At 27.7% G+C, this 15,447-nt stretch overlaps 1 protein-coding gene across 2 annotated transcripts in view; it reads right to left on the minus strand.

The window, feature by feature from the left end:
• LOC107449399 (lachesin-like) overlaps positions 1-15,447 on the minus strand; it is a 207,836-nt gene that overhangs the window by 44,902 nt on the left and 147,487 nt on the right. For both annotated transcript variants that reach the window (XM_016064910.3, XM_016064909.3), the window contains exon 2: positions 1,448-1,554. In XM_016064910.3, the coding sequence (XP_015920396.1) occupies positions 1,448-1,554 (107 nt within the window). The remainder of the gene's footprint in view (positions 1-1,447; positions 1,555-15,447) is intronic.

Below are 15,447 nucleotides of genomic sequence, written 5' to 3' on the forward strand. Positions count from 1 at the left end.
ATCTGTTAAATGATTTAGAGGTTAATGATCAGCATCATACACAATGAGATACAAGTAAATATATCCTCTTGTTTGATAAGCGAAAATATTAACTTACGCCTGTGAATTCCTCAGATTTGTTTGAACAATATAATATTATATCAATCTAAATGTTGTTTTTAAAAAAAATGATAAATTAGAAAAAATGCTTCTGTTCACCAACATGTCTCAATATTTATAATACTAATAGATAAAAATATTTGGACGTGAGAAGTGGAGGCAAAAGTGTAAGCAAACAGAATTCCGTTTAGTACATAGATGTTAAGTGAATAATTATAACTTTATTAGAAAATATTTTTCTGCAAAGAAAACACAATTAATGTGAAGCAATCATCGGGGTTGCTGAGTGGCAGCAAACAGGGGGCTTAACCGATTTTTTCTCATATATATATATATATATATATATTATAGAATAAAGTGATCAACGTAAAGGATGATTTCTTTGTTTGCTTCTTTGTTGTTAAAAAACCAAAGAAAAAAAACTAAGAATTTCATAAATTTCAACACAAAATTAAACTGAAATATATAAAATATATAAGCCTTCATCTTAAAAATTTTAACCCAATTATATTCAAGTTTAAATTTTCATACAATATTTAATTTAGTCTTATCAAATGCCTAGAAATAAACTAAAAAAATTATTAAAAAAGGATCCCGGCTTGAAATCATGATGATTCAATTGATAAAATTGGGGAAAAAATGAATTTTTTATACCCCATGTAGATTACAAAAATGCTTTTACAAATAAAATGTTAGGTAATTTTAAGTTTATATTTGTTAAATTTTTGGTAACATAAGGAAATTGTATTATCAATGAATTAAACAGACCAAAATATTTTTTTAAACTATAAAAACAAGAGCTTTCACATCAGACTTGAAAAATAAAAAAATGCTTGTTTCGTGTAGCCAATATGTTAAGTGTAATTAAAAAATAACTTAAAATTACTTTAAATCATATTTCCGTTAAAAAAATAAACACTGTAATTTTATACTGCAGTAAAAGAAAATTTTCTTTCATACGCTTGTTTGGCTGTGATTCTGTTTTGCGGTGATCATGTTAGAAACTAATTGGAAAAAATATATTAATGCTTTTTTTAATATTCTGACTAATAAGTAATGGTTTCTGGAGTTAAAAAGATAAGTATCAGCTTAATTATGCAAATTTTCTCTTTTTTGTTGATAATTTATGATTTAGAAAGTAAATTGATAGAAAATTTGTAATGAAATAAAGAAGCATTTTTGTCTGCAGCGTAAACAATACAGTGTTGCACATCCAAATTCAACTTTATTCCCTCTAGCCGCTATGTTAAATAAATCAAACTAGAGAGATTTAATTGGAAATACCAACTGACAAAATATATTGCAGCTTTGAAGGAGAAAATGTTAGTGACTAACATAAAGCATTTACCTTATAATTCTCTAAATTGTCTACAGTACACTGTAAAACAGCATCTCTTCCAATTGCTACGGTGGCATTTGGTATCAATTCTGTAAATTCTGGTTGTGAAGCGACAACTAGAAAAGAAAAAATATCATTTTAAAATAAGCCAGAACTTTTTGGAGCATTAATAACACATAAAAAAACATTACAAAGCATAAGTTACTAGTTTTCAATTTTAATTTTACTTTCTCAAAATATTTTAATTCCAGCACAAATTCAATGAAAAATATGAAAGTGACATTTAAATAAAATATAGATACTTGAAGCCAAGTGATAGTTTAGACACTAATATTTTAAATCCTTTACTTATAATTTGAACTTATTGATAATTATCTTAATTAAATATAATATTATATCATTATAATATTATATTTACAATTATAAGAATTCCGGATTTAATTTTCTTTACAGTAAAAATGTATTGATAATTACTCATAAAAGAATTTATAATTCATGAAATAGCATACATAGTTTACGTTTTATTATTAAAATAACTTAAAAGAGTATCTAGCTAAATCATGCCCTCTCAGAAGTAAAACTCTAACTTTTGATGATTCGGCAATCAATGGACAGAATTTCGTTAATTTTGAGAATCATTTCTTAACGAAATTGCATGATATGTGACGAAACGTAACGTTTTAAATGTATGACGAAAATGTTTCCTCAACTCGAAACCTCTCCGTAGTGCATTATGGGAGATCGTTAACTGGAATGATGAAACTAGAATAAATACTGGACAATCGAAAATATAGTGACAATTTAAGCCGACTAGTTGTCAGGTGGTCAAGGAGTTGACCTTCTATCCGGAAGATCCATAGTTCGAAATCCGCTTTGAGCTTAATGAAAATTTTATATTTATATCCTTCTAATTGGTGAGTGAGTGATGTAAATTTTTAGCGCAAGAGCTATGATTTGGCTATTCTGCGCCTACAACTAGGTTAAAAATTTATATAGCTTAGTTAAAATTTAATCACTGGGTAAACATTTATAAAACTTGGTTAAATTCCAAGTGCAAGGTTGAGTTTGAAAAAACTTGGTTACGAACCTTACAAATCATTTATTCGAACTATGGATCTTCCCTCAACTCGAAACCTCTCCGTAGTGCATTGTGGGAGATCGTTAACTGGAATGATGAAACTAGAATAAATTCTGGGCAATAGAAAATATAGCAACTATAAGCCGACCAGTTGTCATGCGGTCAAGGAGTTGACCTTTTAACCGGAAGATCCATAGTTCGAAACCCCCTTTGGGCAAAGGGGTAATTTATATTTCTGTCCTTCTAGGGTTGTTAGGGGGACATAGATCTACTAATACGGTACCCACAATAAAGTGTTTATTAGAAAGGGTATATACATTAGCCACTATGTTTTTTTTTTTAGAATTAGAATGACGAAATATTTCTTTAATTTTGGCGTTTCATTGAAGAAGTGACAATAGTTATTTCGTGACGAAATCTTTGCTTGGTGCAAAAGCCAGTAAACGGCTTCGTCTAAAACGAAGAAAGTTTAGCGACATTTGAATTGTTATTTTTGCAGTTTAAGAGTTCCACTTTTAATAATAAATCAATGTCTACATAACTATAATTGTTTTGAAGGAATATTTCAGTAGAAAATATAAATTATTACTTATGGACACTAAAATGAAATTTTTTTTAAAAAATAATTTTCTTCTCTGAGTTAAAAATAACTTAACATTTGTCATTAAATGTTAAAAGAAACGTTTTTTTTTTGTGATAATTTTCTGTTGTGATTTAAAATAACTTCATTTTTGGCATAAATTTTTATTTCCGCAAATTTAGAGATTAGTTGTTCACATGGGAGGAATATTTTTAAGGAATATTTTTATGTTTTATGTTTAATTATTTATATTTTTATACTATAAGGAATATTTTTAAAATTTTTTCTGACAGTTGTTTTGTAGACAGATCAAAGTAATTCCTTGAAGTTACAAAATAAAATTTCCTCTTTAAGAATAAAATGCATTTTATTTTTAATTACTTGGGTAATTTGTGCTACAAACATTTATATCTGAATACTATTAGGGGAACGAATATTATTTGAACTAATTTTGGAATATGGTCAATTCAAAAAATGCATAGCATCATGCAAGTAATATTTTAAAAAAAATTTAGAAACAATAATATTTTCCTTGATAAAAGAAATATTTTCAGCTCTTTTGCATTATAAAGAGTAACAAGATGAATTGTTAATTTTTCACGATTTATGCACAAATAGTGCTGCAGAAATATTATAATTCCTTTTTAAAATTTAAAATTTCAGATAAAATACTTTAACTGAATTCAAAGTAATATTTATTAATATTTATGCTATTTATTTGGTAATGTATTTTTTTAAATTATTCTTTGAAATTTATTTAATAAAATTTTTCATTTAAACTGTTTACTTAAAAAAGTAGGTACAAATATTTATTTATTTCTTAAGTTTCCTTTTTTAAGTGATTTATTTTTATTTAGTAGAAATAGGGTATTTAAGTTCTGATTTTTCCAATTTTATTTTAAGAAATTTTTATTGTAGAACGTTAACAGCTAGTAGAAAACAAACATGATGTCCCAAGTTATTTTTCTCAAAACTCCTTTACAGAAAAACGACTGAAAATAGGGAAAATAATGTACTGAGTAGTTTTATATGGTTTTCCCATATTGACAAATGCTTACAACGTTTATATAAAACATAGAGTTTCGGTGAAAGTGTTTAGCCTGTGTAAAAAAATCTAAAAATAGGAACTCGGAAATGACGAAAAATGTATTTGTCTTTTGATATATATTTTGCGCGATGTAAGATTTCAAGATGTGATCTGATTTCTTGAGAGTCATTTTTTTTTTTTTTTTTGAATCGATGAAAAAAAAAGAAGAGAAAAAAAGTACTATCTTCAAACAACGTTTCTACATTCGGAAATCCAGCGTTTATCAGGAAGTTGGCAAACTTCCGAAAGAGTTTCCGGGCGAGTGATATTATTGTGGGATTTATTTTTGGCACAAATAAAAAAAATGATAAGGAAGTCGAAATCCTTCAATACTGACATGTGTGTAGAATTTTTCATTCGGCTGGAATATTGCTGTCAAATACATTTTACAACAATCCATCTCTGAAAGTGAAATATTTCTGCCAATAACAAACCAGTGGTATTTACTTCGCTTTCCAAAATGTCTGGGATATGACAAATGTCTTAACAAGATCTACTTAATACAGGAAATGATATATTTTTTGAATTTTACTTGGTTGAAAAAATTATACAATTTTGCACTATTGAAACTTTTTCAGATACTTTTTTTGCAACAGGTTCTTGAATTGTAAGAAAAATAAAATAAAGAATTTCATATCAGATATGTATAATAAAATTTCATTAAAAAATAAGTGCTTAACAATTGTTTTTTTCATCCTTAATTTATTAGAAATAAATGTATTTATTTGTCAGTCACATTTAAATGAGAAGAATTATTATCATCTGAAATTGTAATTTTTTCCGAACTTCATAACAATTATAACCCCTCTAAGCTACTATTTCCTGAAAAGTGATGCAATTTAAGGGTTTATTTTTGTTACAAAAAAAGTAAGAAAGTCAAAATTTTTCGATACTGACAAGTATGTATACATTAGACTGAAATATTGCTGTCAAAAAGAATTTTCAACAACTTTTCTCTCAAAGTGAAATACTTCCGAAAATAGAAAACTAATGGTATTTACTTCACTTTTCAAAATATGTAGCAAATTTCTTAACAAGATTTATTATTACTGAATATGATACATGTTTTACTAAAATTTAAGAAAAAAGTAGATCTTTGCTATATTGAATCACTTGAGGACACTTTAAAAAACTTTTTGTAGCAAGTATTTGGATGGCAGTGTAAATAATGGTACCTCAGATACGCAAAATTACATCTGTCTCTTACATTTCTCTCGAATTGCATTTTAATGTACCTTGTTCAAATATTAAGTGTTAAAAAAATAAATAAATTATTAATATTTTAAATTTATTTAATAATTAATAAAGCAAAAACCAATCTTAATAAAGCACAGATAAGACAATAAAAATTATGGTACTATTCCGGTTCTACAAACAAATAACTTTCTCATTATTTCATTTATAGCTATAGTTCCTTGGTGACTCATTGTTATACCAGTCCTCAGTGTCTTATTCATTGTATATTTATGGTTTTACTGTAACTTTTATTTGTACTTTATTTACGTTGTTTTAGCTTCGTTCTGCGTAGCGCAAAGTATACCATATCCTCATTTCGCGCAACTGAGATAAAAATATCGTGAAAACTACCAGAATATAGTAACATTTATCGTGTTTCTGGCTCGATGGGAACACGAGAAGGAACAGTAGTTTTTACAGAAGCGCTTTTTAATGATTGTGGTAAAGTTAACAATGAAATATTATTTCATAATAATTGCTAAAACTTGTTAAGTATTGAAAATTTGAAAATTTTAGCATGATACCTTAGAGCATGGCATTAATGCCATTTACTCGGTAATTTTTCTGAAGTTGTTACAAAATGTGTGGCAATACGAATTATAATTTTGAAAACAAGAATTTTCGGTAAATTCTATTATCAAAATTGTGTTGTTTCTTTATTTTTATATATTTTTTTCACCAGAAATATCTTTTTCCTACACTACGTTAATTGTCCATGTTTTAATAACGTTTTGAAAACTACTTTTCAATGACTAAGTGAATCAGGAGTGAGAACTGCGAATTTATCAGCGATATTAATATAATATTTCAAGCGAAATGTGCCAATTCATGCACAGATTTCTATTTATATCATTGCAGGATTTTTTTTAACTTACTAAGCTGCAAAATTAAAATGATTGAGATTTTTAAACCATTTAAAACATATTTTTAAAGCGAACTGCTATTCGCTGTGGGGCTTTATAATTCTTCTAAAGTTTAAAAAAAGGACGTCTGGGGTCTCATTCTGTCTAAGTTATCAGTATGAAATATAAAAATCGTCATCCATATCATTTAATTTTTAAGTTTTTTTTAAAACTCAATCTCTAACTTCTCAATGTATAAAAGTTTGGCATATCAATTAGACTTTAATGGCATTTTGGTTCCATCTGATAATGTTTAGTAACTCTATCAAATCAGAGTTATTTAACTATTTCAGTTCTTTTAATGACGTAATTTTCAAACGTTACGTATAAAAATTACTAGTTGACTACAATGAAAAAATACACAATGAAATCGGCCGAATAGTTCTTGAGAAATAAATTTTTTAAAAAGTTGTATGTTTTAAACTTAGAACAATTCTCAAAAACTGTTCGTGTACTATTCAGGAACTGTTATATTTTGCCATGTTAAACTATATTCTATAAAATGTTGTAAAAAATTGTTAAATTAAAAAATTCTGAATTTCTTTTTTTTATAAATTCTTACAATTCAAAATTTTTTCGACTATTTTAAAATAAAATAATAAAACGCAATTAATATTCTGATATGAAAATAATAATAGTTTTATTTGTGGAACTATCTTTGGATAAATAGATTTCAAAACTGTAAGCAAAATTTTCCAATTCACTTTGTTTTTTCATTTCACAAAGTTCTCGAAGTATAGAGAAATACGCAATTATAATTTAAGACTCCAAATTTTGAGACTACCCCCCCCCCAAGACTTTAGGAGTCAGAAATTCGAATCCTTCATAAGAAAGGTATATTCAGAGAAGATACGTTTTGGGGAGTAATTTCCTAACTTACTGTACAGCGCTCCGAATAAAAATTGAACAACCCTGAATAACTTTTGATCTAACGTACGGATCTATAAGTCTTAGGGCTCAATCTTAATGGTTCGAAGAGGGAAGCTCAAATATGTTCATTAATAAGTACAAACGAAATTAGACGTAAAAACGCACTTTCTCTGAATAAACATACGTTTAAGTGACGGATTTAGATTTTTGACCTCCTACATACAGGAGGTAGCTACATTGAATAATATGGCCCTGGCGGTTTGGTCAGGAAATCGATATAAAGTTTAGAACCCTTCATGTTAATTTTACTTCATGGCTATTTTGTTATATCTCGAGAAATTTGAAAACGAATAGAAAAATGTTTGCTCGCAATTTTTGAATTAGTTTAGTTAAAGTTTATTATAGTCAAATAAGTTGTGAATCGTAAGGTACTAAATATTTTACATAATTTTAAATAATGCATTTGTGCATGGTTAAATACAAAATTTGCGCGAAATCGGTCAAATAGTTCCTGAAAATCAAAAATTTAAAATACGGTTTCACAAAATTCGATGTCTCTGGAACGATTCACTCAATTTCAGTCAACTTTTATATTTTGCCACGTAAAATTGAATTTATTAAAATGATGCAAAAATATTACGCTTTAAATTCATTATCATATCAACTAATTAAAAAAATAAAATTAATGAAGAATTACTAAAAGTTGTTTTTTGATGGAATTATCTTTCGATAAATTATTTTATAACTGTGTGCAAAAGAATTAGATTAATTTTTTTTTGAAATATGGCTAAATACGTAAATAGTAAAATTAACATTATGCAGATCAAATTTTGGACCGCTTTAATGAAGTAATGCTTATTCAGGAAAAATACGGTTCTGCGTCTGCTTTTGTTACTTAAAATATTGAGCCTGTTTCCGTTACTTAAAATATTCGAATTAATTGGTATATTTGAGGTCATATCCTCAAACCATTATCATTGAGTTTTAAAACGCGAATATCTGATCATATTATCAAAAGTTATTCAGGGAGGTCCGTTTTTTTAATTTGCTCAAAATACGTTTATAAGAAATATATATGTAGGACAATTAAATCTAATGTTTCATAATTATCCAATTAATTCTTTAAAATTGGTAAGATTTATTGCAAAATAACATTTAATACCTTTGTTAGTATTTAAAAACATTTTATGCTTATAAACCAAGCATGTAATAGCAAGTATTTTACTGACTTGTATTAAGATATTCGTTACATGGATAGAGAGTGTAATAATTCCAAATCAAGGTGAGTAATATGGTAAGTAATAATTCCAAATCAAGGTGAGTAATATGGTAAGAAATAATTCCAAATCAAGTATAAGACTATGAATCCAAATTCAACAACTTTAAGGAACATTCCATTCCAAAAAAATTTGAAGGAGAATAAGAACAATTTTTACTAAATAAAATATTTTTAAAAGCATATATTATAAAAATTAACAATTTCGAAAATATTTTTAAATCAGTTTTGTAATCACGGACTGCACGGACGTTAGTTCTGGCTCCTTGCTTTCCTATGTTTGTTTGATTTTGTATTTCTCTATGGTTTGCACCATTGTATTGATAAAATTTGCAATGGAAACTTTAATGTAATATTAGAAAACGCTATTTTGCGATATCTAGCTGACGACTAGATTGTAGCTTTTCATTGGTATTTTGCTACCTTAATTTGTAAATTCTAATAACACAGGCCTGCGATGAAAAAAATACAAGAGGTCTGACAGCTGAACTTAATGTANTGCTCTAAGTTCTATTTAAATTAAGAACGATTATATATATTTGTTCTTAATTTAAATAGAACTCAGATCATTTAAAATGAAATACATTTTTCAAAAAAGTAAGTACTATAACGCGTATAATATTTTCCTTTGAAAAAGCAATTTACTTCAAAACATATGTGAAAAAAATATGAAAAAACACGAGCTTTAGTATTGGACAGCATCTTGTAAAATAAATTTTGCGGATATTACGTGCCAAACCCTATGCCTTACCTAAGTATACTTTGAGTCCTTATGCTATGGTAACCAGCAGCGAAAGTAAACGGAGAGTTCATACCATTCCAGTGGAGTTCAGAAACACTCAGACTGTGAGAAACATTGATGTGTTTCCGATACTATAGGCAAACCTACTCCGTTTTTGTGGGGACTTCTGTGAAAAATGGATATGCACGGAAAGAAGAAAATAAATATATGAAAAGTCTTTCGAAAGGGGGGTAACAGTTTGGGGTAGTATGATGAATGAAAAAGAAAGAACCAAAATGCAACTTTTTGGTTGAATTTTTTTTATATATATATATACAAAAGGTAAAACGTGGCTAAGCTGTAATTCTTCCCGAGGGCGGGCTGCTTTATTTTTAGTTGTATTTTTTCGTTTAAGAAACTTTATGATCGATGTTAATAAGGTGCGTTTTCTTTGTCAAAAGTAATTCAATTCTATTTTTTTCTTACGTTTTTCTGCCTCTTAAAAGGGCTATAGTACCTACAACTCTGATGAAATGCTGTTTCTTTAAACTGAGTATCTTAAAAAAAAAAGAAACTTGAGAAAAAAAAACACAAGAAAAAATATTTTGGAGAGGGCGAGAAAGAAAGTGGGAAAATTCCCGTTGGTTGAAATTGAAATTCTAAAGTGGAGTCGCTTCTATTGTTGAGAGTTATCGATGCTCATGTTGTTGTTTATTTTTTCTCTTTTATTTTATTGGTAAACATACCTCTAGATATAAAGAGACTCAAAATGACTTATTGGATTGGCTTCATAAGATTTAAAGAAAAAGAAAAATGAAAGTTTTTTTTTCCATCGACACTTCAAATTCAATAAGTGGCTCCGCAATCAATTTGGTCTCGGATATTTTCAGTAATTGCTTCTTTGGTTATGGTTCCTCTATAAAGGAAATAGTACATTTCACTTTCTATTACTGTTACTTATCTAAAAAACATAAATATAATTGATCTTTTATAGGCATACGTTTTATCATTAGTTCAATTAGCTATGTGTGTTGTAGGATAGGATAGCTCTTAATTTCGTATTATATACATATAGGAAAAAAAAGTTGGAACATTAATTAAGTCTTTAATGTATGTAATTTATATTATATCACAGATATGGGCATTGAGAAGCCAGCTTATGTTTTGAGTTCGAGGCTATCAATGTTCAAATTTCAAAATTGTAAGAAATAATCTGCTAAATTTACGGAAAAAAACTATCATTTGATAAACTAATATAAAACCATTTATTTCATGGAAAATAGTTTTTTTCTTAAAAAAATGGGTGCTTGCCATTTTAGCAGAAAAGTACTTTTATTTTTTTCGAACTCTGTTAGTGAAAGAAAAAAGAAATTCATATTACTATGTCAGCATTGTGGTCAGAGCGAACCAAGAGAAGCTTTCGTGTGACCAATCGAAGCTGGTGTTCGAACCTGTGTGACCTCATTTGGAATTGAGAACTATGCACACTGAGCTAGCACAGATCTAGTGTCTCGGTATGAATAAAAATCCAAAACTGTTTTTAACTTAAAAAAGTTAAAAATAATATTTAAGGGTAAAATCGCTTAAAACTTTAGTGGTCCACCCGTATAGAAATTTTTGGCAACTAATTTTATGAAAAATTTATTTTAAAAGAAATATAATAATCAAGTAAAGTATCATTTGACAATAAAGTCGAGTCATCTCGATTTTTCTCATACAATGTTTAGAACCATAAGAAAATTGCTGCTGAAAATTTAGAGAAAATTAAGAAAATAATTGTAAAATAATTTGTAAATGTTAGAGTCATCATACGGTAGGCATAACTACATGGCAAAAACTAGAATTTGACTTGTTGGTTTTAATCCATTGATGATTAAAATGAAAAACAAGATAAAAAAGGCAATTTTGTCGTTAAATAGCTTTAAACCATCAAATATACTGAGAAAGTTTGTAATAAGAGCTGGAATTTACATTGCAAGGATAATGGTTAAAAATAGAAAAAAAAATTCTTCTTATTTTAAGTTATTAATTTTTTCTTTAAAATTTCTGACTGAAACAATGTTCGCAAAATTTAATTGGAAAAATAAAATATAAATGCATTTGAAATGATTCCAAATGCAGATAAGGGAATATTTATTGTAGAATACAGTGAATAAACATAATATTAACTGATATTAAATTATATATTTCAAATTTTTCACATAATATAAAACATAATATAGATTCAAATTTATTGAAATATATAAATAAATTTAAGCATATTTGAATACTTGCGTTGAGTATTCCAATTTCCGATACAAAATACAAGCGCTGTAAAAAAAATAACTTTTGAACGTTGTCGTTTAAACAAATGTGGTAAAATTACTTTTTCTTATTCAATTTACAACATCGAGAGAAGAGAATGCGTCATCAAACTAGAAGGAATGTTGTAAAAAGATAATTAAAAAATCTCTTTGAAACAGTCAAGGAAGTTTAAAAAAGCTCAAAAAATTCACTTTTCACTCCATAAGACATTTATACTAAACCAGTTTCCACCTTAAAAACTAAATAAACTAGCTGCCAATTCTTTAAGACAAGAACGTGATTCTCGAGTCCACACGTTTTTAATAAATAGTTGTGCAGGGCGATGGAAAGTGCAATTATTTTTTATTAAAACTTGTTAAAGTGGAATCAGTACCCCTTTTATACCATACGCTCAATCTTAAATATACTATGTAAGTAGTATATTTCTTTATATTGTTAAATAATGAGAAACTGCAGATTATTATAATAACTTTTAATACAGATCCATATTATCTAACTAATGTACCATTATGTTAACTATGGTTCGCAGCATTTCGTAATCAAAACCATACAATTGCACTTTAATTTAATATTCTGAATGCGCTTAAGAAAAAATATTTGATTTAACTTTTTTTTTGATTATCTGTTGTAAAGTCTTTAATGTTTATAATCATAATTTAAAAATATATATTTTTAATGAAAATCATTTAACTCAAGCGTAACTCTTTATTGTTTTCTTTATTTTTCCGACACCAATGTTGAAAAAGTTAGTTGAAAAAATAATAGTAGAAAAAAAACCAGTTTGTTGGTTGAAAAAATTAAAAATAAAATATATTTGAAATGGTAAGGTAAGTAAAAAATCTTTTCAGTAGATTGAAGCTTATGGACATAATATTTTTATATTGACATGATATCAAATTCGATATTTCAATTTTTTATTGAAATATNTATGTATTTCAACGCAAAATACAAGGGCTGAAAAGCTACATAAAAACGTTTGAACGTTGTCTTTTGAAGAAAAAAATTTCATTTCACAGAATCGAGAAAAAAAGGAAAGAAACGCTTTTGCGAGCTAAGAAGAATGTTGTAAAAAGATACTTTAAAAAGCTCTTTAAAACTGTCAAAGAGGTTAAAAAAATGCAAGCTTCACTCCCAAAGATGTTGAAATAAAACCCGTTTCTTTCTTTAAAATCAAACAAACCAGGATAACTGCCTATTCATTAAAACAAGAACTTGAACGCGAGGATCACGTCTTTAATAGAAAGTAGTACAGTGCGATGGAAGGTAAACGAGTTCCTGTTTCATAGAAACTTGGTAAAGTGGAATCAATACCCTTGATATTACGAACGTTTCTTTGGAGTCTCTAGTTTTTTCCAAAAACATCGTTTTCTTTTAAAAAGAAAAATATAAAATAAAATCAGATTGTAGAAAAATGAAAAAAAAAAAAAAAGAAAAGAAATTGGTAAATAAATCGTGTTCGATGAGAGCGTTGATATTCGAATAAAATGGAAGAATGAAGAAAAAAATGTCTGTATAAGACATTGAAATAGTTAAAAACAACGCCTTAAAACTTAATAAACCAGCTTACTATTTATTCACTTTGTAGCTTTTATCGAGTTTGTTCTGGAAAAACTAAAAAAAAAAAAAAAAAGCATGCAGAACATTCTGGAAAAAAGTAAGATGCGTCAAAGCGATAAAACTCCGGTATGTATTTTTTTTTCTTGTTTTTTTCAACTTGGAGAATGAAATGCAAAGTTTTGATTCAGTCATGCTGAAAGAAAAATCGTCCATTGTATCACTTTTGCTTTCTACGGGGTTCTTCAAGCTGATGCCAAGAGACGTGTATTCTTGGCACGTGTTCGCGTGGCTCGGGATTGTATGCTGTGTAAACTGCAGCACTACCGACTGCTGATTATCGGTCAATAAGGCTTTTCAAAGACGACTGAACTTTCCGATAAAGCTCCGCGGAGAGTTTGCCTTTTATCAGTGATCAGACTCTTTTCTACTTAGTAAGAGACGTGCTGCTAGCGGTTATAACATTCACAATAAGAATCTTTTAGAAGAAAATTTGAAACTTTGTAGAACAAGTTACTATATTCACAGAATAAATTGTTATCCTTTACTCGCTAATTTTAAGTGATAACATTTAGTAATATTATATTTCGTACAGTTTGTATCAACATTTCTGATAATCTGCCTATAGAATTGAAGCATTACACTCTTTTACATTTAATTTTCATACTTTATTAATTATTTTGTATAAATTTGTGTTAAAATAAGTGACAAATATTATATCTAGCAGTTTAATAATTTTTGATTGAATGAAACACCGGTGTTTTTCTCTACGTAAAACGTAAATTTTTCCAAATAGGGCTCACTTCCTAACAATAATTTTTCAAATTTGCAATTATTTGCTGCTATTTAGAACGAAGAGAAACAGTTACGCATTGCTGAAAAATTTCTTTAATTTAAAAAGAACAATTATTGATAAATTTATGATCATGAATGAAAAAAAATTTTTTTTCTAACTACTTTTTCAGGATTTTATGTTTTAGTACAAATATAATTCCGATAATCTAACAATATTTTCAGTAACTATTAGACTGTTTCTTACGAATTAAAAAATATCAAAACAAGTTTTAGATTGTGATAAAGAATTACATAAAAGAGAAACCCGTGTTCCATTTGTATCAAAGGTTTAATCAAATAGAAGAATCGAAAAAAATTTGAAATTGGGATTACTGAATTTGTATTTGCGTATTATAAATTTTCTGATATTGCTTTCACAAATATTAAAATAACGCTTTCTTTCGAATTGCATTAAACTGTTGAATGTATGTAGATTTTATCAATCCTTTTTTTATTGTTATGTAAGAGAACTTTGAAAAATTTAATCAAACAATAAATGAAAACAAGTACATTAAACGTAGATTTAATGATAGTGATTGCTTTTATTAAACAGCATGCATATGTTTAACATACTTATATGCTTCAATTTCAGCAATAACATATGCTAAGTTAGTTAATAAAATGTTAAGAAATTTAAATAAATTTCATTAGTATTTTTTTAATTTTAAATAAACTAAGTAGTGAATAAAAAATTTAGCGTGATTTTAGAAGTAGATTTCTTTAAAAAAAACAATGAGTTATTTTTTATATTAGTGATCGGATTCCATTTTCAATTGACGACCACACATGTCTATTGCAGGAGATATTTCAAGTTGCGAAATCGGACACAAAAAATTTTACTTTTTCCGATGGATTTGGATTTCTGATTTTCAAAATATGAGAAATAGCCACGATGAGAAATAGCCTGGTGACTTAGGGGATAGAGCGCTTGCATCCCGATAAGGTGAACCGAGTTCGAAACCCAGCAATGTCTGGTCGATTCCAAACCCAAAGACAGCTAGCTGCGACCACTGAGCAGCTGTAAAATTTACTCAGTGGTAGACGGATTATGGGTTGGAATCCACTTGCAATCAGGCTCACCGTGAGAGTTTTTCGCGGTTTACTTCTTCATGTAACGTAGATGCGGATTCAAAAAGCCCTTCATGAAGGCAAATTTCGTCCAAAGCTTGATTGAGGAGTCTTCTGGATTGGGTGTAGTGCGAAATTACAAGGATTTGGAGTTGAAAATTTGTAGTCGTAAACTGAAGATTAGCTTAACTGTTCAACGATGGTTATAAAATAAAAATAAAATAGCCACAAATCTATTAGGTCAGGTATACAATTATTATAAGTGGCTGGGGGTATATATAATTGGTCAGGAGAGTGGGCGAAAGTATTGTCCTCTTAATGTTAATTTTACACTTTGCGTACTTTGACTTATCTTGAAAACTTTTTAAACGAATTTTGAAATTTTTGCACACAATTATAAAAATTGGTTATACAAAGATCATTATTTGAAAAAATATTTCTGAATAAATATTTATTAATCATATTTTATTCTTAATCAATTTATGCGTAATAATTTTAT

Source organism: Parasteatoda tepidariorum, chromosome 7 (assembly GCF_043381705.1).
Source record: "Parasteatoda tepidariorum isolate YZ-2023 chromosome 7, CAS_Ptep_4.0, whole genome shotgun sequence".
In the NCBI taxonomy this organism is placed as follows: domain Eukaryota; kingdom Metazoa; phylum Arthropoda; class Arachnida; order Araneae; family Theridiidae; genus Parasteatoda; species Parasteatoda tepidariorum.